General features: G+C 42.7%; 1 protein-coding gene across 1 annotated transcript in view; it reads right to left on the bottom strand.

Annotated features, from left to right (window-relative positions):
• The window catches only part of SI (sucrase-isomaltase), a 632954-nt gene that overhangs the window by 532427 nt on the left and 77165 nt on the right, over window positions 1-23362 (bottom strand). Inside the window, exon 7 of the mRNA XM_069213228.1 lies at window positions 2497-2668. Coding sequence (XP_069069329.1) covers window positions 2497-2668 — 172 coding nt within the window. The remainder of the gene's footprint in view (window positions 1-2496; window positions 2669-23362) is intronic.

Here is a 23362-nt window from a genome sequence, read left to right as displayed (position 1 = left end):
GAGCCGGGGATCGAAAAAGTTTGGGAACCACTGTGCTAGTGTGTGAGCAAAATAAGATTAGTTTACTGCAAGGCAGTGTTTGTTGTTTATATGACCAATCAACTGATTACTCAAAATACACTGCTTGAGTGGACATCCTCTCTAACATCTTTCAGATTTCATGCGAAAGCAAAATAACAGTTGGACAGAGCCTCATCATCTCTCCTTCTTCCCTTTTATTTGTCAAAGCTTCCATCTTGTTGTATGAAACTAGATAAATAATTTGTCAATCATTTGATGAGAAGTTCAATCTGTCTGAATATTGATTTCCTTCTCTCCTAAGAACTTTAAACTTTATGAACAAGCATTGCCTTTCGTTAACCACTATAATGACTGTTCACTTGCTTTCAATTCTAACTTGCAATATAATTGATCCAACACTTATCTTCTCATCTCCTCCTTCCTAAACCATCCTCCAATTTCCAATGCAGTCCTAAAAACTATACATACCAAAGATCTACGATGTAAGTTATAATACAGTTAAAAGTAATCCAGCCAGTGAACTACAGAACCTCTTCTTTTACCCTCTGTCTCTGTGTCACCTCTCCCAAAGAGACTGTTATAAAACCTCTCTACAACCCTGTGGGCTGAGTCCCCTAGATTCCTCCTGAAAGTGATCCTTTTAATTAAATCATTAGATCTCTTATTACAGAAATAAGGCCCCATTCCTTTCAGGTACAACATGCAAAGTATTATTTGGCAGCGTGGTGGTAGATTCTTAGTAACAAAGATCCCTGCACTAGCAGATTATTTCTCTTATTCTCCTAGAGAGAGACCGAGTAATTAATTATGTCCTGACTGCAATTCTGGAAAGTATCCAGTACACCTAATAACCATGAATCATTTTTGTGGTACCCATTATCACAAACATCGTAAATCAAATTCTACTAAGGAGGAGACAATGGCAAATTGCTAGCAATCCTGGCCATCATGTTTCCTTTAACAAACAAGGTCCTTTTTACCCTCATCTGCCTTGTGCCTTAGGTAGAGATTTCAGGTTTTTACTTACCACAATGTTGACTTTTTCCCCATAGAGATGTCACTGAATGATGCTTCTCATCCTCTTCTTGCCAAACACATTCCTTTGAAAGCCTTTAAAATCTGTGCGACCATGAAGGCCTAGTTGCAAGTGAAGAAGCAATCTACACTTAGGGCCAGATGTATGACCCCGAGTTTTGCGACTCGCAATTTGCGACTCGTTTGCGAGTCGCAAATTGCGAGCCGCAAAACCTTATGTACAACAGTGTACTTTACACTGTTTGCGATTCGCAATGGGGTCGCAAATGACCTACCTCATGAATATTCATGAGGTAGATCGCAATTTGCGACCCCATTGGGAATGGCCGCCCTCACAGGGAAGGTAGCCTGCTGGAGACAGCAGACCACCATGTCTGTGACTGCTTTTAAATGAAGCAGTTTTATTTTTTAGATAAGCAGCCCGTTTTCCTTAAAGGAAAATGAGGTGCATTTCAAAAACAAAAATTAAAAGCTTTCTTTTCAATTTTTCAGAGCAGACAGTGGTCTGTGGGACCACTGCCTGCTCTGAAAAAATATTTTCGTTGCCATTCACAAAGGGGAAGGGTCCCATGGGGACCCGTTCCTGTTTGCAAATGGGTTTGCACCAGTTTGAAACTGGTGCTAACTGTGATTGTTTTGTGACAGCATTTACGGTCTCAAAACAATGCTACATTGCGCTGCGACTCGCAATTAGGAAGGGAACGCCCCTTCCTAATTGCGACTCGCAAACCTATTTTGCGATTTGGTAAATAGATTACTGAAACGCATAATAGGCTATGTACATACCAACATGTTTTTTTTCTTGTCCGATTCTGCAAATCGGGCCGTTTGCGACAGAAAAAAATGGTACGTACATGTGCCCCTTAGTCCCTCAAGGATCTTCATTTCTGTCAATTAATGATCACACTCAACACCACTTTACCCTCACAGGTAAGAGAGAACCCTTTTCAGATTTGATAAATGCTAAGGAAAGATATATTACAATAAAATGCAAAGCCCCTGAAGCCTGGTCGAATAATTTCCTGAATCTAAGCTGCACCTTTCGCTAATTAAGTTTGACTAATTATTGGAACCTTGCATGATTTTACATTTCATCTGAATTAAAAGTGGAATTTTCAATTTACACCAAGACTTTCTGTTGTAATTTTAGGTTGAATAGTTGCTTGAGGTATGGCTTCCATTCAGAACAACATCCTAATTTCTAAGTACATGTATTCAAATCAACTTTCATCTCGAAGGTTTATTTTTATGCAAAGTTGTCAATTTTGGATTGTAAGACAAATAACTGTTGCTTAAAATTAGTTAGAAACTTGTTACAATAGCCCTTTTTGTAGAAGGTTTTCGATATAGTGGGAATTAAAATGAACTGAAATAACACATATATGAGATGTAAATGAACCTATTGTTTCTATAACTGTCTCTGGATACTCTCACACATACCCCATTAGGAAACCAATCCCGTGTAAAGATTGACCAGGTCTTCCAATTCAGATCATGAAGATATTTCTTATGCACATGCTCTCCTAGGCCATAGATGTAGTTGCTGGGGAGCTTGATTGAGAGTTGCAAATACTGATGTGCATACTGCAGCGGACCGATTGAAGTGTCAAACCTAAATAGATCAGAAAAACAAATCATGTTAGTTCAAAATGAAGAGACTATGGGACTCATTTATTAGGAAATGACGTAGTGCGGAGCCGCAAGCAAAATTACTGCGCCAAGGTGCATCAGCAAAATGCAGGAATGCACTATATTTTCAAGAATACAGCACATCTCCGTGTTTACCCCTGTGGTGGTACTATATCAGCTAGCGCCATTGGTGCAAGGATGCCTTCGTTGTGGGAGTGATTGTTTATGTACTCAAAGGATCATCTTCCTACACATAAAAAATCTTTAATGGCAATTTCGTCCTTCTATGTGTGCTGCAGAATGCAGCACAAATAGAAAGAGCAAAAATGAAGAGAAATAAAAGTATTTTTGCTTGTTGTGCCACTCTAATGCCACCCCTGGAGAGGCATTTGTTTTTCGTGTTGCCTGAGGTTTATGATTTCTCGTAAATCTAGGGCAGCATCAAAAAGCAATGGGTGTTGGTGGATATACCCACTGTAACATCAATTGCACACTCCTTTGCTGCAGAAAACTGTGTGGGGCGGCGCCCACATTTACAAGGCAGTGTTAAGCCATAAATAGTGGCTTAACCCCACCTTGTAAATATGGAGTAGGTCACAGCCCCACCGCAGCGTCACTAAAAGTGATGCTCGGTGGCACAAAGGCCTCGTAAATGAGTCCCTATTTCTCTTGAACATGGTGATGTTTTATTTCCCTGTCATAGTTGGAGTGATTACTATACTAAGGCACAGAGCTTTGCACAAGGGAATACTGAGCACCTCATTTTCAAGAAATGATGCCTCAGCATCGATGCATCAGATTCCTTGCGTCTGGTACAAATGACGTAACAACACCATGGATGCACTGCATGAACAATACATAGCTCCATGGTGCAAGTTTTCAAGGAATGCATCAGAATTTCTGATGGATCTGTTGAGCTAAAGTAACGTATTGCTGGAGTTGTGTCATAAAACTGATGTAACTCCAGCAATGTGTCAAAACACAAAGGATAGTCATATGTTAAAAGCCCTGCTTCAATAATTGGGCCTGGTCTGAGCAGGCGTAAGAATTTTGACACAGTCAAGTCGCAGAGTGGAGCAGTGAAAAGGTGTACATTTTACTACATCAGTTCTGAGTGGCTTCTAACATGGGAATGCGTACCCTGCATACATTATATCTGATGCAGATATAAGGTGATGCAGGCCTCTACAAACTGACACATTGAGCCCAATGCATCAGTTTGTAGATATGGAGCCATGTGAAGCACAGATTGCGCTGCCGCTGAGTCAAAACAAATTATGCAATGTCGGGGCAAGCTCCTTGTAACTGAGGACCTGAGTGTTTTAAACCTTCATTATAGAAAAACAGGGGTTTGAAGTAACATTATATCTACTTACAAGTAAACACAGGTCTTATATCTTAATTGCAAAAGACAAGTCCTCCCCCTTTTGAAAAGTTTTTGCCCCTCTGTGAAAGCAGATTATCCTTCTGTGGTAAAAAAAAAAAGATGTATAAAATGTAGCTTTGCGGGCTGAACCAGGAATAACACACATCAATGACATGTAATGCAACCTCCCCTGACAATGTCTCTTAGACCAGACATTTCTTATGAATTGTTGCATTAGAATCATGTCAACTGAGAATGCTGCATGAACACGAACTATATGCAAATATGAGTATGTACAATATATAACCTTTTTCCCACCAGTGTCTAAATGATTAGCACAAGTTGGGGAAACTGTTGCAACACCGATCCCTTCTGATTATTTTTGATATTTTTGTATTGCACTAAAGGAGTTTTAGGCTTTAATTTTTCACTCATTATTTAATGCAACTTATGTATTGAAGTCAAATCACTGAAATGTCCTGTGTTGCTTTAAATCCTCTGACATTGTCCCTCGGTAGTGTCCCAATTTGTTTATCCCCTAGGACAGGCTCCTCTTTATTGCAGGGTCTCAAGGAAAAGGGCAAGGAGGGGATACTACAGAAGAGAACCAAGTTTTAGGAGATTTATATTTTTCTCTTTCTGTCACTCACTTCATGATCTTGATAACAGAGGGAAAACGGGTTAGCAAAAGGATGTTGGGGGTCATATGCAAGTAATATTTTTGTGGCCCCTGTTTAGAGCAAGTTTGAAGCTTATTACCCATTTTGTTGCTAGTTACAGAGAAAGTTCACTTTCCCCAGGGCCCCCTGCAAGGTGGAAGCCTTAGGCGATTGCTCACTTTGCCCATGTCTTAACACATCTTTGAAAGGGCAGTGACAGTGGAGCCAAGTGTGGATACTCAATAGCAATTGCTTCAACTGCCTACCTACAATTTGCAATATTACTCTTTTACTCTTTCAGCTAGTACCTGTAGGTTGGGAAGACTGACAGTACCAAGTGACCATCCCCGTTTTTTATTTTATTTTATTTTCCCATATTTCATTTTGCCCTACCTAATTGTTTTACCTTAGGACAAATACCATAGAAGGACACTTCTTCATAGGAACATTTTGAATTCGAAGCAAAGGAGCAACATAGAATGCTGCCAAAACTAGATAAGGCTATACTTACATTAATTTCTAACTAAGTAGCACTGCCATAGTGGCTCATGTTTAATTGGCATTCTGAGATTCTTAATGAGGTCATTACGATAGCTTTGAAATTGATATAGTGTCTGCTGCTACGGTTCTGCCATTTCATGGTGACTTAAAATCTTTAGCCCAGATTTGAAAGGGCCTAATGCCTCCTTGCTCCACATTGGCATCATTTGTGTTGATGCTAGTGTGGCCCAACGAGGCCAAAATCACCACACCTTATTTACAAAGTGACACAATGCATGCATTGCGCCACTTTGTAACCCTTTGCACCACATTTTGCCTGCGCCAGGTATAATGTATGCGAGAGGGATGCTCCTCCATTAGGGGAACCGCAAAAATGCCCCAGTAGAACCTAAGAGATTCTACTGCGTAATTTTACAGCTACTTTTAACGCTTGCACAAAGCAGGTGTTAAGAGGGGCACACAATAGCTTTCAATGGACCCTTATGTACTGTGCTGGATTAGCTCCAAAATTGTAGCGCTAATCCTACACAGTACATCAATAGCATCAAAAATCTCGATGCTTTTGCCCCTACCATGTTCCACTGTGTGCTGTATATGAAATTCTGTGCATACATAGTGTGGTTAGGGGTGCTAAGGGGCACAAGAAAAGTGGCACTGAATTGGATTTTATTCAGCTTAGAACAATGTGTTGCACTCAAAATGGAGTGCTTAAAGGGGCCATCCAGTGAATGGAAAATAGGTTTAGAACTCCAAGTAAACGTCATCAAACTGAGGAATATTCTGGAGTGCCTGTTGTTTCAAACGTATATCAAAAAGATCAATATTGCTCTCTCCACTATAACGCCCTTTTAACTCTCAAAGCTATCTTGCCATTTGTTTATCAGTTTATTGCTCAAAGAAACCTTTAGTGAATTTTGAAAGACATTTTGTAATCTTTGTAATAAAACTGTACACAATTAGTGGTTTTAACTATTCATAAATTACCTAAATGTTTTTTTTAATTTTCTCTTTGAAACCTTGAGCCAAATGTCAAATGCATGATAATTAATCGTGGGTTAACCACATTTCCATCTACATCCATGTATCTACAGTAACCCTTAGCGTCTTATTTACAAGTGGCTTGCGCTGCCAGGGCGTCAATTTTTGTGATGCACCAGTGGCGCAGGCTGCAGGCTCATGTCTGCAAAGTAACTCAAAGCCACTTTGCATGGCTTTTCTTGGCCTTGTAGATATGGAGTAAGGCAACTCACTGCAAGTCGGTGTGTTACCTTACTTTGTGGAAAAGAGGCATTCCATGGGAGTTTCACTGCGTGTTCCCATGCAGCACCCATGGATTTTGACAGATTCCCAGATTTACAAGATCTTGTAAAGCTGAGAATGCATCAAAAGCCTACGTCTCCCCAAGGAAGGCTTAAGGGAGGCGCAGCATGGATAAATTTCCTTACTTCTTCTCATTTTTACCTCATTCTATGTTTGCTGCATTCTGCAGCATACAGTAAGAGGAAATCACCTCCAGTATGATTGTTTTTGTGCAGGAAGGTACAGCTTCCTGCACAAAAAAATAATTTCTAAAATGCAGACATCTTCGCACCATGGTGGAAGGATGCCTGCACTGGCGCATTGCAGTCAATTGTGCACCAACGCAGGGGTAAAGGACAGGAATGTGCTGTATTTCTTGGATACAGAACACTCCTACCCTTTTTTTTTGGCGCAGAGCAGTGCAGCAAGAATCCTTGCAGCACTGCCCTGCTCCAAAACCTTGTAAATGAGGCCAAGAATTCATTCACGTTGGGGTTAATTTACAAAGGGTCTCGCTGTAAAGTCTGAAATGTAAAGTAAAAGGCTTATGCATGACATTTTTGTGTTTTTTACTTTCATGGAATTAACAATGGTTTTTCTGAAGTACTTTGGGTACTTGTGACTGTAAGATGTCTGGTTATTGGTGAAAGGGGTGGAAGTTCCACTCAGGCAACAACCGCAATCCTTGTCAGAGTGAACCACAAAACACTGTAAATTAAGCTGTTCTTAACGCTCTGGTAGCTTGCTGCAAAAGCAGTGAGGCTTAACTCAGGATTACTGGTAAAGCAGCAGGCTGTGTCGGAGGAGGAGTCATTCCCATCAGGGAGCCAGTGGGTGAGGATGCAGTGAAGTCTTTTAACTTAGGACTAAGCAAATCTTACAGTGGTCAAAATCCTCCAGAGGCTTAGGCTGCAGCTGAAGAGCCCTGCACTAAGTGGGATACTTTCATCAAGAAGTTCAACTCAAAGGGATTTGCTGCTGTGGAACAGAACATAGCGAAAGGTGTGGCAAAGTCAATCCCAACGGCAATCACCTTTGTTGGATCATCATACAGGTAGGTCCCGGTCTCCATTCGGTACTTTGAGCTGTTTTTGGTAAAAAAGTTTTTAAATCTCAGGTTTTTGGAATAGTAACCCTAACACCACTACAAGGCTTCAAGACCTAGAGGCACCCTTTGGGGGTTAGGATTCACTCAAGCAGAGGACAACAGCAGGGTTAAAGGCCTCAGGAGCTTGTTATGTTCCTAATGCTGACACAGCAGGTCAGCCAACCAGCCCTTCAAACCACTCTTGTGGTCCTGGGTTTAAGGAGTAGGTCCATTTTCCTTCCCCAGGGCCGAAGGGCAGTCCTCTCAGCAGCAAGGTAACCCTTCCTGCAGTAGGGAAGCCTTTTCAGCAGCAAAGTAGTACTTCTTACAGGATGGCAGCAGCGTAATTCTTTTTCTAAGTCTTCCACAGGTCCAGATGTGATCTGAAGAGTGGTTTATTGGCTCCAATATTTATATCTGGTGCCAGCGTTTTTGTGTGGGAGAACATGCTATCCTACCCCCACATCTACTTCTTCCCTTCCCCATCAAGGCTGCAAACTGTCTAGGGTGATAAACAACTAGTGTCAGGTTCCTTTGTGAATGCTGGAGGCAAGCCTCTTTGAATTTTAAGTGTGGAAGGATACAGCTCTGCCTCCAGACATCATGGCAGGATGCCCAATATTATTTACATCTAATCCCCTTTGTGTCACTGCCTAGGGTGAATGTACAAAGCCTACAGCAGAGCTAAATAGGTGGCCTAGGACATTAACAGAAGACATAAGTGTTTAGGACAAGAAAATGCTACTTTCTAAATGTAGCAGTTTCAGAATTGTGACTTAAAATGCAACTTTACCATTGAAGATGCTTTTAAATTAAATGTATTTGAGTCTAAACAGTGTATGTGAGTCTAAACAGTGCACAGATGCTCCCAGACCAATGGCGATTGTTGCAGATTACCAGGATAATTCACTTTAAAAAGTTTGCACATAGAAAAATGTATGGAGTGTGCATTAAAAATTTGGAAATGTAATGTGAGAATGTTCGGGCACCATTTAACAATTTCTTCTTTGTTACTACACTCAGAGGGTGTTCAGCTCCTTGTCCCAGGGCAAACATGTTTTTCTCTTTCTCTTGACTAGAATAAATTTGTGATATATTCAGAGTGGGAAACTGCCATCTTGTTTGAAAAATAACTGAGAATAAATATATTTAGTAAGATGGAAGTGAACCAATTCAGGACAGGATGATATTTTTGCTCTAAGCTACACTTAAATTTGCTAATTGTTTCATCAAATGGCCTAACAAGGCTTTTATGAGAGATTCTACCATTGAATGCCTGCTAACAGTTCAGTGTGCCTAAAGATGGATTACGCAAAAAGAGCAGATGATTGATGGAATGCTGAACAATATCAAACATTCACACCCAGTCAGAGATATCGGCCTAAATCCATTGTGTTTTTGCTCACCACGCTATTCCAGTTTGGACCTAGATATATGCAAATTAGTCTTGACCCTGCTCCCCTTGGTAACAGTCCAGCCCGAACTGCCAGGTCAGGTGCTCCCTGGACCAGAAACAAGCATCCTGGGACCGGTTTAGGGTATCACCCCTCAAAAGCTAGGCTACCTTGGATCCGGTGGCAGGGTGAGCACAGGACCCACATCAGGGTATATCCTGCCCATTTAGGGAGACAAATACCAAAAGAACAGATGATGTATGGAATGCTGAACAATGTCAAACATTCACTGCCAGCCAGAGATCTGGACTTAAATCCATTGTTTTTTTCTCACCACACCATTACAGATTGGACCCAGCCATATGCAAATCAGTCTTGACCCTGCTCCCTGTGGGAACAGTTCAGCCCAAACTACCAGGCCAGGTCTTCCATGGATCGTAAGCAAGGATCATCAGACCAGTTTTGGGGAGTCATCTCTCATCAACCAGGCTCGCTTGGATCTGATGGAATGGCCAGCATGGCACCCATGTCTAGGTATACCCATCCCACTATCGGAGACAAACGCAAAAAGAACAAATGATGAATGGAATGCTGAACAATGTCAAACATTCAAACCCAGCCAGAGATCTGGGACTAAATCTTTAATTTTTTTGTTCAGCATAACTTTCCAGTTTTGCACCAGGAACATGCAAATCAACCCTGGCTTTGCTCACTGTGGGAACAGTCCAGTCCGAACTGCCAGGTCAGGTCTTCCCTGGACCAGAAACAAGTATCCTGGAACTGGTCTCAGGGTATCGCCCCCTCATCATCCAGGATGCTTGTTTCCATTCCAGGAGGCATGCCTTTGAAGTGCATAGATGCCCTTCCTTCCTGGCTTCAGACTCACTACAGAGGTATGTGCAGCCCTGCGTGTGGAGGCAGGATACAGCCTATTCAATTGCAAGTGAGGCTGAGCCTAGCTCCTCCCTTTCATCCTGCCAGTGATGGCCTGTCCAGTCACACTTAAGTTCCAAATGTGTGTGGCTGTGTAGGAGGAATACAGAAAGTCCAACTGCCAGCTATACCCAGTGTCATGACCTGAGGCAGGCTGTAGACACCAAATGGCTAAGGCAGGAAAATGGCAACTTTCTGAAAGTGTAATTTTCAGAACTATAATTAGTAATCTCACTTCACCATGTTAGGATTTTAAATTGGAAATCCGGAGATGCTAACCTTTAACCAGCAATATTGTCCCATTTGGAAATTATACTTATAAACTGTAATAATGTAACACCAAAGTTATGCTATAGAAGAGGTCGATCTTGTTGTATTGAAGAAACAAATTTAAGAGGTTTTCACTAGCAGGAAAAGTTAAACTTAAAAATACATGTCTAACTTTGTAAACACACTGTACCCTGCCCTTGGGCTGTCCAGGATCTACCTTAGGTGCGACTTCTATATATATTAAAAAGGAAGGTTTGGTCCTGGCAAAAGGTTTATTTTTTCAAGTCGAAATGGCAGATTAAAACTACACACACAGTCTCCACAATGGCAGGCATGAGACATGTTTAAAGGGCTACTTAAGTGAGTCAAACAGTCAGTGCTGCAGGCCTACTAGTAGCATTTTTTAATTAACAGGCCCTGGGTACATGTAGTGCAGTGTACTAGTGGTATAAGAGTAAATGAAATAAGCTAATTGGATATAATCTAATGTTACATGTTTTGGGTGGAAAACCAAACTACTTTAGCACCGGTGAGCAGTGCTGAAGTGCACAAATTTCATATGGCCATTGTAGCAAGTTGGTGGTATGTTGTAGTATGACTGGGGGTCTTACCATGTAATACTAGCATGTTACCCAGAAGTGGACCTCAGATTCATACCAGTAAACCTTAGCTCAGTTCTGGTAGAATGACAAAAAGCAGTCAGTCTCCTTAGATGAACATGTGTAAAACATCTCATAACATCAATATGGACAATTAGTAACTGGCTCGACTCGAAAGAAATCTGACACCAATTTATAAAAATAAAGAAGATTTTAAATTAATTTAGGCACCAAAAACAAGTTGATACATTGCAGATAACTAGAGTTATAGATTTTAAAGCCTTAAATAAATCGGTAATTTGCAGAGCTGTCAAACTCCATCTTTGAGGTCCATGGAAGAAATCACAGTATGCAATTGGTCACTTGTGGGGTGCGTTCCGTGGAACACACCTGGGTTCAAAGTCTTGCTGGTCCATGGACCAAGTCTCAATAGACAGTATTTTGTTACCCTGCCCAGGGAGCCCAGGTGCAGAGGTGCTCTGGCTGTCCTTGGTGCTGACCTGGTCCAGGGGCACTCTAAAGATTGCAACACTTGTCAAAAACACACTTGGAGGTGGATCTATACTCTACTCTTAGAGAGTAGAGGCCTTTAGGGTCCCAAAACCTGGATACCACAGCTGGAACTTTGCTACCAGATCTGTTGGCTCTGGGTGCAGAAGTAGCCTTGGTTCTGTCAATTACGGGAGGGTTGTGCCAAAGATGCTTTAACCACGTCTGTCACTATGGCTTGGGGTTGCCCTCAAGTTGGTGAGGCCTGGGAAAAGGTTGATTACCAGGCTGGCAATCGACAAGCTTTGGCAGTGGCAAAAGTAATCCACGGGTAATTTGTTGACTGGAGGTTGACAGGAGTGGTGTAGTGACTTGAAATTTAGGGGCATATTTACAAGCCACTAGCCCCACTGGAGCATCACTTTTTGTAATGCTCCAGTGGTGCTGGGTTCTGCACCATAGCAGTGGGTCGTGCAATGGGTGTTGCTGTGGGCTATGCACCGCAACACCCATTGCTTATGACCATGCCCCAGATTTACAAGGAAACATAAATCTAAGGCAGCACCAAAAACTAATGCCACCATAGGAGTGGCATTAGCATGGCGCAACAAGGAGAAATGCTTTTACTTCTCTTCATTTTGCTCGACCATGTGTGCTGCATTCTTTGGTAGTGCAGCAAAGCACAGGGAGGCCCATAGGCCAATACAGGAGCGTCACTTTCTTGCCTGCCTTAGGCAGGTATTATTAATGATGGAAAAAATGGCACAGTGAAATCTTGTATATTTAACAGTACATTTGTTTCAGGCATCCCTGCGGGAGAACATCCCACTTGCATACTTTATGCCTGGTGCAGGAATAATGTAGCACAAGGGGTTATAAAGTGCATGCATTGCGCCACATTGTAATTATTGTGCGGTGGAATGGCCTCCTTAATGCTGCCTTAACGTTAAAAGAATGGCACAAGTGGGAGGTAGGGGCTTGTAAATATGCCCCATGGTCTCCTTAGGGCACTTAAGTGTCCTATCTTTGCGATGCGGCAGAGTCCAAAGTCCTGTTGCCAGTGACTGCATCTTCTCTAAGCCTCATCTCATGTCCAAAATCAGAACTGAGGTTCTAGTGCCGGCGAGCCACTTAAATCATAGGTTAGGGGATAAGGATGGGGGGGACATTGGCCAATGGGCTACTGCTCCCTGCAGCTAGCCCATCCCTGTAGTGGGAACTTCTTGTGACAGTAAACCAATTTTTCTACCTAGAACCAACTGATTCAGAGTTGCCAAAATGGCAGAATCCTTCCCATGCTGTACTGACCTCCTAGCCCACCCTAGAGGTGTGGCTAGCCTTTTCGGGGTTAATGACTCCTGAATACCTAATTTTCCTACCTCTTATCTTGGACAGGGGGACAAGAGATCACGTATCAAGGATGGTGAAAAGCCTTTGCTGCGCAATGCCTTGATTACTGTAAACACTAGCCAACCTGGGAGGGAGGAGGTGGGACCTCCTTTTTTCCCAGGTCCTTTGTTTCCATCCTGGGGAAGTGCTAGCACAACCAGCAGGAGGGGAGACTCTTGGCTGCAAACACTGTGGAAGCCTGCCAAGGCAGGAGAAAGCTGGCAAACTCAGTGGACATTCTCTGTGGATGCCACCTGCGTACATGCTAGGTAAACCTGGCCATGAGAAGTGTGTTCAGGGTTAAAAAGCACGGTGTTTGACACCAAACACAGGGGAATTCAGTCAGGCCATCATTGAGTTGGCTATCTAGGGATTGCCCGGGTGCCTGCCAATGTTATTCTATGGACCGCTGGTTAAGTTTTGAATGCTATGTGTATATTTCTACACTCATAACACAGTGCACCCTGCATCCTGCCTACAAGAGTCCTGCGTTAGGGGTGATTGACCTGTGTTGTGAGCAGTGAAGGGACTCGGCCTGCACCTGGTGTAGGCAGAGTCGAGTTCATGTAGGCAAGTTGCTTGTGCACACTGACATGCAGCTCTGCAGGCCTTGCTTTTAATCAAGTCAAGCAGGGTGGTACAGTCAGTGCTGCAGCCCCGGTGACCCCTTCACCATCCCTGTCCTGTGTACCACTAGTACTAGGTACTTACAGGTGGTAAGGTTCTTGCCAATTGGGTTTACCAAATCACAGTTGAATCTAAGAAAGAGAGAGCACTGGCTCTGGGGTCTGATTAGCAGACCCCAGCACACTTTAAAAAAATACAGAATCAGTAGTCTTAAGGAGGGCAAAAGGTTGGGGGCATCTGTAAATAGACAGATTTCTTACAGCCATGTAAAACAAAGTCAGCAAAAAACAGGAGGTCTGAATCCAAAAAGTCAGGACAAAACCACGTCAAGGATGCCAGGTCTAATAGAGGGTCTCATGTTCAAAGCCCCTCTTTGATCATAAACCATGTAATTTGCAAAATCACAGAGACTGCTTTTGGGAAAGAGCTTTTCTTCATTTATAATACATTCTGAATCACATGAAGAAGGGGTGTCAGCGTGCCTCCCCTTCTAACCCCCAATTTATGAATGAGTGTAGCTAAAGATTACAGACACAATTGCAGTTGAGAACCATTGCTGAGTTACTGTCCCCAAAGTCAGAGTGGTAACTAATTCACAAAGGGTAGGAGCCCAAGGGGGAATTGTGTTGTCAGCCTCAAAATGAGCATGCAGTCTTTCAGAGGACAACTGCCTTCCGTCCCTGAAGTTTTACTGAACAGGCATCTTTTTTTTAAACAAAACTGGTTCGTTTATGTCCTCAGGGAAAATGTTTTTTTTTTTATATATGTTTTCATTTAAAAAGCATCATAAAGTTAGTCATCTCGTGTCCCCTGTGGTCTACTATCCCTGTAATTGCTGCCAATCACAGGGACTCGTGTATTGCGACCTGACTTTTAAATATAAATTAGCAAATTCATTCTGCGCCATCCTGTGAGGAAGTATTTTGTGAACTGACCTATTAGCTCCCTGGACTTCAAAACCAAGGTGATGGGTGGAATGTGTGAAATAAACTCAACCACTGGCATTCACTCAAGTTGCAGTACAATCCATTGTTTTTACCCACCATGTTACCTCAGTTTGGCTCAGCCAAATGGAAATCAGTGTTGACTCTGCTCCAATGGGAAGAGTACAGCCTGAATTGCCAGGCCCACTCCTTACTGAACTGAAAACAAGCAACCCAGGACATGTTTTTCCCTTATTTGGGCTCATCAGCTGTATACATCTTGGTTCCATTGCACACTATTAGTACATTGACTGGTTAAAAAAATACTGTTTAATTCACAAAAACTTTTCATAAATGGAAATATAGTGCATGAGCCCAACTCCACCAGCAGGAAATAAAGAATATCACAATGTTGTAACTTCAGGGTTATCAATTTTCGCTGGCACTTGCTTGGCTCCCGAAATGATTCTGTCTGTCTATCTATCTATCTATCTATCTATCTATCTATCTATCTATCTATCTATCTATCTATCTATCTATCTTTCTATCTATCTATAGTGAGGATTGTGTTTCCATAGGAAATGCCTTTATTTGATTGCTAACAACTTTGGCACTGTTTGATGACTCCACAAAACTTTCTAAACAAGTGCTACTACTTAACTAGCTTAAGCATGTAAAGTTTTGGGGTGACCTGTCAAGTGATGAGAAAAAGGGGGTTTCCAAAGTGCATTTTCCAAATTTATTTTTCGATAGGATCTTTTGATATAGCTACAGCCAAATTGAATACATTTACACCACATATGAATGAAAGATAAAATTTGTTCCAGAAAGATTGCTTTTTACGATTTGGTGTAAATTTGTTCAGGAGTTTGTGAGTAAATAATGCTCACAAAATGAATATCTAGGGACACATATCCACCACAGATCCAATATATCCCAAGCTGAGATCTGATTGGCTGCCACCACATCAGCGAGAAAGTGGTGGCTGCCATCTTAGGACTCAGGACGCAGTCCTTGCTTCTAAGAAAAAATGTATGGGGCATGGTAGAGATACTCTGACTCCCTAGGCATGATCCTGATATAGCTGATGGACCCTGCCTGAGGACAAAAATTTGTGGGGGATCCAAGGCAAACTGTTATTTTAAAAAAGAATTTGGGCTCCCATGATTCTTTTTAAAATCTCCAGTGTGGGCCAAGGTCCAGGTGAGCAATGGTATGTTTTTTTGGGGGGAGTAGGTTGCATTGACCCCTCTTCATGAGACTCTGAGAGGCCCCAGGGACCTCATCCCCTGGGGCTGAGGTAAGTAAAAGGGAGGTGGGCACATGGCCCTACTCCCGGAGCATACTTAGGCCCTAGGAACCCCATCCCCTGGGACTTAGATGCCAATTAAAGGGGAGGTGACCATGCCAAAACCCCATCCCCTATGTTTCACTTTAATTAAAAGGGAGTGGAACCCCTCCTCCCTGGGCCTTTAAGGCACCTCCAGACCCCATCCCCCCGGTCCGGCTCACTTCCTACTTACTCTGTCACAAAGTAGTTTTCCTGTCCACACTAGCATTGGGCAAGGAAGCATGTTTTTACTCCTATGTGGTGGGACATTTTAAAATTTCCTACCAAATGGGAGCAAACTCTAAGGTTCTGATTTAGAGTTTGGCTGAGGGGTTACTCCACCACAAACATGACAAATATCCTGTCAGCCATATTGCAAGTTCCATAGGCTGTAAAGTTATTGAAGTACAGAGGACAGGATATTTTTTCACATTTGTGACAGAGTAATCTCCTCTGCCAAGTTTTGAATCAGGCCCTAAGTCTGCTCCCAGCTGGCAGGAGATTTCCAAATGCACAAGATGGTGGGAGTAGACATGTTCAATTCATATCCTGCCAAAATTTTAATTTTGTTTTGCCCCAATCCTGAGGGAGTCCCACATTGTTTTGGTCCCCCAAAGGGCCTCCAGGGCATGGTATCCCTACCCTGCACACTTATATTAATTTTGTTTTACACATCAGGACAGGGGACTAAGGGCCTGATTTAGATGGTTGCGTTAACGGTCCTGCAGTTGGTTTTCTGACTGAAAATTCATCTGCCACCATGATGGTCTGCCCGCCATATTTAGTATCTAGGCCCATAGACTTTAACCTGCCGAGTCGTAAGGACTCCGCCAAGGAATCCCGTCCACCTTGACGCCATTGTGGCTGATGGCGGGACTCCGGCCATACTTACAGCTGAGCAGATTTTAATGTGTCATACCACCAAACAAAAAGCGGGGGTCTGACCTCCACTTCTAAGTTGGTGGATTGGAGGGAAAAGTGATGGAAACTCATCTTTTCTCCTGATTCAACTTCCCTTTCTGGCTGGACATGACTGGACAGGACCTTCCATCACTGCTTTCACGGTACCCCAGAGAACATACCCCACTCCTCGATGCTGGACACGAAGGTAGGCCACCCACATTGGCTGTGTACATTGGGGGGGTCATTGAGCATGGACATGGGACCACTGCAGACATGCACATGTTATAATAATTTTTCTAAATTACTGTGACATGCATATGTTGGGGACATTGGTGAACCAAACACGGATGGGGAAACACTGGTACACAACACACATCAAACGCCTACACAAGTGTCAATATGGCCTCAGTATTCATTGCCAAATGAATGATGGCTCTAGAATGACGGTACATTCACACTTGCCATCTGAGCTAATGTGTGCACATTGCAAGGGGACCTGTAACTGTCACATTGTGCTTGAGTTGTGTGTGTGAGTCAATACATGTATATGTGTGTCTGGTTCAATTGGCTGGGTGAGGTGGAGGGAGTTGTAATGGGTGATGTGGCCTTTGTAAGTGTGTGCCACTTGCATATGACATGGATGTTGCTGTGTTGTGTGTTGTGTTGCTGCATGCAGTACTGAGGTGCATGTTGTTGTGGGGCAATTGCTGTCATGATGTGTGTAGTTGTGCTTCAATCAACCCAAGCTTTATTCGATCAACAGACCATCAAAGCAATCCTGTTTCATTCTAAAACCGATGTCCAACAATAGTAAAAACCCGATTGCCCCCATCTCATCCTCCTTAAGATTCATTGCTTACATAAAGGTTGCGTACGCGCCATGCCGCCATTAAAAACTTACTCACAGCATAAATTAAAACATTGGAGCAGTGGCTTTTTAAGACCCTCAAAGCTAAAACACATTTCCTTATCTTCATTTCCCAGCAAATTTTGCGGATCCATTTGGACCTGGGGAGTGAGTATACAGGGCAAAAAAACATAAAGTGCTCGACTGTTTCTGGGGTAATACCACACGCGGGACAAATATCGGATGTGGCATTTGATCTCCATCTACTCGTCAAGGTCTTCAATGGTAGTGTCCCAAAACAAAATCAAGCATATAGTCCTTTGCCTAGTATATCAGGTATTATATCTAAATATGGTTCGAACTGTGGGTACCATTTAAAATCAATAAAAAGATTAGTTAAACAACCATGGGATTTGCGACTGGTATAGTCATTTCGTACATAGGACCAATAAACACACTTCAATACTTTTGCATGAGATTTCTCAAGTTTGTGGGGATTCTCCCAGAAATCTCATAAACCCAAGGTACAAAGCCAGCTGGATACATGCTTAACCCATGGAATAGAAGTAGAATTTGGACACTTTAACAGTTCTAAGAGTGAGAACCTATATGCAGCCAATTCAGGAATGGTCCATAACCTTACCCAGTATAATAAGGGTCTTATAATTATTAAGTCTGCTATCCGTTTTAATCCCAGGTCTAAGAACAATGGAATCAATGGGGTACTAAGAGGGCACGCACATAAATCCCTCGCAAAACTGTTCTCACCAATGGTTATCCTATTACTGTCGAAAAAGCCCCATATCTCCACACCATAGATAGAAGCTCCCTGCGCCTTGGCCACATAGATCTTGATTGCTGGAGATACAGCTTTGGCCATCATGCTCCTATGAAAGCGCAGAATGGATGCTGCTCTATGTTGCAGAAGTCCAGCACTTTTGCTAACCTGTTCTTCCCAATGTAATTTATCTGTGAGCCTCACACCCAGGTAATCAATCGAACTGACCTTGTCCAAGGGATCGCCATTTAAGCTAATAGTACATTTCTTTCGTGGTCCAGAGCGAAATACCATCAATTTAGCTTTTTAGAATTCAGCTCCAAACCATAGTTCCGACAGAATAAATTTAATCTGTCAACAAGGATTTGTAAACCCATGGGGGTCTTTGAGATGAGAAGTGAGTCATCTGCAAAGAGAAGAATAGGGATTTTCTGGGAATCCAAAGTGGGAGCATCATTCTGGCATGCCATCAAACCCTAAACCACCTCATTGATAAAAAGAGAAAACAGAAGCGGTGCCAGCATGCAACCCTGACGAACGCCCCTATTTATGGGGATTTTGTCGGTCAGTTTGCCTTGATTCCCTCATCTCACTTGCACGTATGTGTCTTCGTGCAGTCGCATCAATAATTGAATTATGTTAGATGGAGTCCCTATTCTACTTAATACTTCCCACAACTTCTCTCTTGGCACCAAATCAAAGGCTGATTGCAAATCCACAAAAACAACACATAAAGGTTGTTTTGCCAGAACTACATATTTCCAGTATAATACGGCCAACCTGAAAACCTGATCCACCGTACGAATTCTAGGACGAAACCCCACCTGAAGGGGAGAAAGAATTTGATGTTCTATAACCCAACTCAAGAGTCTACCTAGAAGTTGTTTGGCAAAGATATTTGTAGATTATCTATGAGACTAATCGGTCTGTAATTTATAGGGAGGTTAACATTACCCTTTTTGTAGATGGGAATAATTTCAGCACCCTTCCACGTAATAGGAAACTGTCCTCCTTCAGAAATGTTATTTGAAAGTGTATTAATGTACCAGGTCCATATAGCTGGCTCAGATCTATAAAGATCACCTGGTATCTTATCTGGTCCTAAATATAAATTGCATCAGCAGTTTCTTTTATAGAAAAATAAATATGGTGCTTATAGTCATATTGACAAGGGAGGGGGTCTTGTCCCACATTATAAGTATCAGGGACCACGGGAGTATCAATTTTCTCGTAGAGACGAGAAAAGTATTCCACCCAGCTTTCGGGTTGGATATGATTCCTTAAAGTATTCCTGCTCCCTTTCTCTCGTTTAGAGAGCAATCCCCAGAACAACGTATTATTATTGGATTTCGTGGCTTCCAACAACTCCTGCCAAGTAGAGTCTTCCCAAAATATCTTTGCTCGTAAGATAGTCTCCTTGTCAGCACGTCTAGCTAGTTGTATTTCCCCCAGGATCCCATTCCTGATGGCTTGTTTAGACCAGACTTAGCCCAAGAACATGGTTCATCATACCATCTATTGTTTGTCGGGATCCCGTCTCGCAATCTTACCCCAGCCTTTTTGTAGAAGAAACTTTGCAATTTAACAACCATGGTATCATGTATACATAGAAGTGGGATATCCATAGAATCATGATCTTCATAAACTATTAAGTTGTCTATAAACGCTTGCTAAATCTCACGTAACAAATGGGGATTTGAAATCACCTTTGGCCACCCAACCTTCATAAATGAATTATTCAAAATAGGATAGGGAACCGTTGTAAATTGTGTGTTCGAGGTTCTTCCGAAGGCATACCCAGGAAGAGAGAGTAGCAATGGGTAATGATCACTCTCACATCTCAGGTCCACCCTCATATCTTTCAACAGGGGCCACAATCTCACATCTACTAGGAAATAATCAATAACACTTGTCATTGCGCCTCATTTGAATGTGGGTGCAAGGTTTAGATCGGAGGGCGTACGACCATTGCAAGCCCTAAGGCCGTACTTTAAGAATAGGGAAGCCAACTGGACAGCCACTCTGGAGCGTGGGCAAGGGCGATCACTATCCAACTGTGCAATCCCCCACAATTCATCCTCCTCCACTGTTAAGCCACTAAGCAACATGGATGGTTCGAAGGTGCAATTTACATCCCCAGTTATGATTAAATAAGATTTTGTTTGTAAAATATCTAAAAAATCAGATAACAGGGTTAGGGTCTGGGAAACTGAACATCGGGAAATGGGTTGGGCATAAACATTAATAAAAATTACATTAAAATTCTGTTGAAATGAAATTTGCAACCCCATCAAATCAACATAATCAAATTTTTAAATCTTATAATCGCATTGCAGTTTTTTGTTTAAAAGAATTAAGAGCCCCCCTTTTGCACGACCTGTCGCCTTTGCTGATGGTTGGGCAGGAATGTTGAAGGAAAGAAACCCATCTACATTAATTCTAGCCTCAACCCAAGTTTCTTGGAAGAGACATATATCTTGAGTATTTATATATGTGAGCCAATCTAGATCGTCCTGTTTCCTCACAAGGCCAGCTAGATTCCAAGTCATTATTGATAGTCCATTGTTGTCTAACTCAACTCCATTTATCTGAGGACTAGTATCCTCTAGAATTGTCTCAATCGTAATGGGCCCATCAAGTCTGTTCATTTGTGGCACCTCTAAGCTGTCCCTAGAAAATACGTCTTGGTGTGGGAACAGTCATACAGATTTGGACTGCTAGGGATCAACAAGCTCCAGGGGATTCCTCCTAGTATTGTTTGCTAACTGACCATGTGCAGGGGCCTGACTTACATCATCTAAATTGGACGCTAAGGTAATGCCTCCCTTATTTTGCCCCCTATGCTGATGAGTACGTACATCAAAAGCAATGAGTTGGTCCACCAAAGGTCTTGTCGAGAAACTCAATTGTAATTACATTGTGGTTCGACCCCAGAGGACTCCATCTCTTCGTTTTTGAGATATCTGAACATATAACTGAAAGGCAGTTCCATTGAAAACGTAACCAGTGGATGACCTTGTTAATCCAGGACTCATGGTCCTCAACTAACCCTGGCAACAACTTCGGAACATTGTTAAAAAAAAGTGTGTTATTTCTGAGCTTAGTACCTAAGCTGTTTGTTGACATGGCGGGGTCACTGGAGTCTCTATAGGAGGAGGTAACACAAATGGAATCGCTGATAGGAAGGGGTACAGGTAACCTACTAACATCAGAGAAGGTACGGGCCCCCCTGCCTAGTGTGTTAATAATAGATTTACACCTCCTAGATGTCTGACAGCTCAAAGGGGCAGAGGAGTGACCAATATTACCAACACAGTTCGCCGCAGAGATCCCAGCCAAAGAGATGTTTTTTGGGACCCAACCGCTCATTTTTTAGATTATCCACAAGGGGTGTTTGATTGGCCTCTGTATCAATCATATATAGCCCTTTACTTTGGGGGTGGTTAGCAGGTCCCCCATATACAATAGAGGTGGACAGAATCGGTTCAGCCATCGTGATTCTTCCTTTTCCAACCACCTCTGCCAATTGGCATTTTCATCCGCATAGATATGCCATTTTCCCCTGCAAAAATGTAGCTAGCTGCGATACCAAGTTCCTAACTTCATCAACTCTCTGCAGAATAAGAGACATGTTAGCTTCACTGACAGACTGTTCGGGAAGAGTGGTGGTAATAGGAATAGGCAGAAGAGTAGCATCCTCAATATCTGGCTTAACCGTAGGATGTTCATGGACCCTAGACAGGTCACCCTCCTCAGCCAGGGGCCCAAACCGATTTCTACAGTGTATGTTAGGAATTAGCCTTATCTCAGTTCTCAGTGCAAAGGGTATCTTTTCTACATCTTCTGCTTGGGGTGCCCCCTGTCCGAATGAAAGGTTACAAGCACTACCCACGGTTCCCTGGGAAGAAGAATGAATGATATCATTTATGTTAGACGGGTTCCCTCCTCCATCAGTCTGAATAACAAAGTCGGGGATTTGGCCCTTCTTCTTCTTTTTATTAAAAAATCTTGGATCCTTCTGGGTTGTGGTAAAGTCTTCTTAGGGGGCAGGGCTCCATTAATATCCATTTCACTATTCATATTGGCCTCCACTTCCTCAAATAGCAAATCTATCTCGTCAAGGGATTTAGGGCCTGATCCAGTGGCCTTGTTACCTAGTTTCCTGGGACACTTTTTCAGTTTTTTGATATCATTCAGTGGTACCGGCAAATCGACAGCCTTCCTCTTCCCCATGGATTCAATACTACTATATAGTGACCCAGTAATAATGAAATGCAGTCTTACTTGTATATTAAGTCTTCTTCAAAGAGAATAGGCCCGGCCCACCCTTGATCGGGTGATGACGGGCGAAGACGGGCCCGGTCTTCGTCTGGATACACACCTGTGCACGTCCCGTGTCCCGCGAGGGGGGCGTCCCTATATACCAGCCGGTTAAGAGCAACGTGAGACGGGAAAGGAGGTCCGTTCCCCCGGCAACCAATGACAACCAGTAGTTGTGCTTGTGTGTGTGTGTGTTTGTGTAGATGACTGTGATGGTTTTTGTGATTGTGTCATGTGTGGGTGCAGTGTCACTAGTGTGTGTAGGTTGTGTGATAGATACACGTGTAAGTGTGTTTGCAGCATGTAGGTGTTGTGGTGTAATGACAATGGATAATGGTGTGCATGGGGTATGTTGTGTCATGTGTGATGCAGGGTTACACATATGTGGAGGGTAGAGTGTGCGTATGACATCTCTGTTCTACGGCCACTGGCATTGTCTGATGTCCATTGGGTCTAGCCATGTCCACCATCAGCAAAGCAGCACCAGTATATCACCCGTCCAACTGTAACATTTAAATACGTCCATCAGAAACCCACCTGCCTGACAGCTAGGAAGAACACTACGTTGTGGTGGAGTTCGGCTCAGCTGCAATACATCTAAATACTGTGTGTTGAAAACCATCAATTTTGCAGTTTTCTTGGGCCTGCTGCTGATGCAGCTTTGTGGTGAGACCGCCAAAATCTAAATCAGGGCTTAAGACCAAGAGTCCTGTAATGGCTGCCAGCCTTATTTGTCTTATGTTGCTTACAGCTAATTAGAGTGCTTGTTCCCATTGGAGTTTGACAGGATGTGCTTTTTATTTTATATTTCGGGAAGGTTTGTCAACTGGCACCAAATTTATTTGCAATCCACAAATGTCTTGTCTAAGGAACACAATACCAACAATAATTACTCAGTGGCAACTACCACTGGGCAATACATATAGACATAAATAGTGATTTCCTAAATTGTCCTGAATTTTA

This window comes from Pleurodeles waltl, chromosome 11 (genome assembly GCF_031143425.1).
Source record: "Pleurodeles waltl isolate 20211129_DDA chromosome 11, aPleWal1.hap1.20221129, whole genome shotgun sequence".
In the NCBI taxonomy this organism is placed as follows: domain Eukaryota; kingdom Metazoa; phylum Chordata; class Amphibia; order Caudata; family Salamandridae; genus Pleurodeles; species Pleurodeles waltl.
Note: the sequence above shows the minus strand (reverse complement) of the source record. Positions and strands in the feature narration are given on the sequence as shown.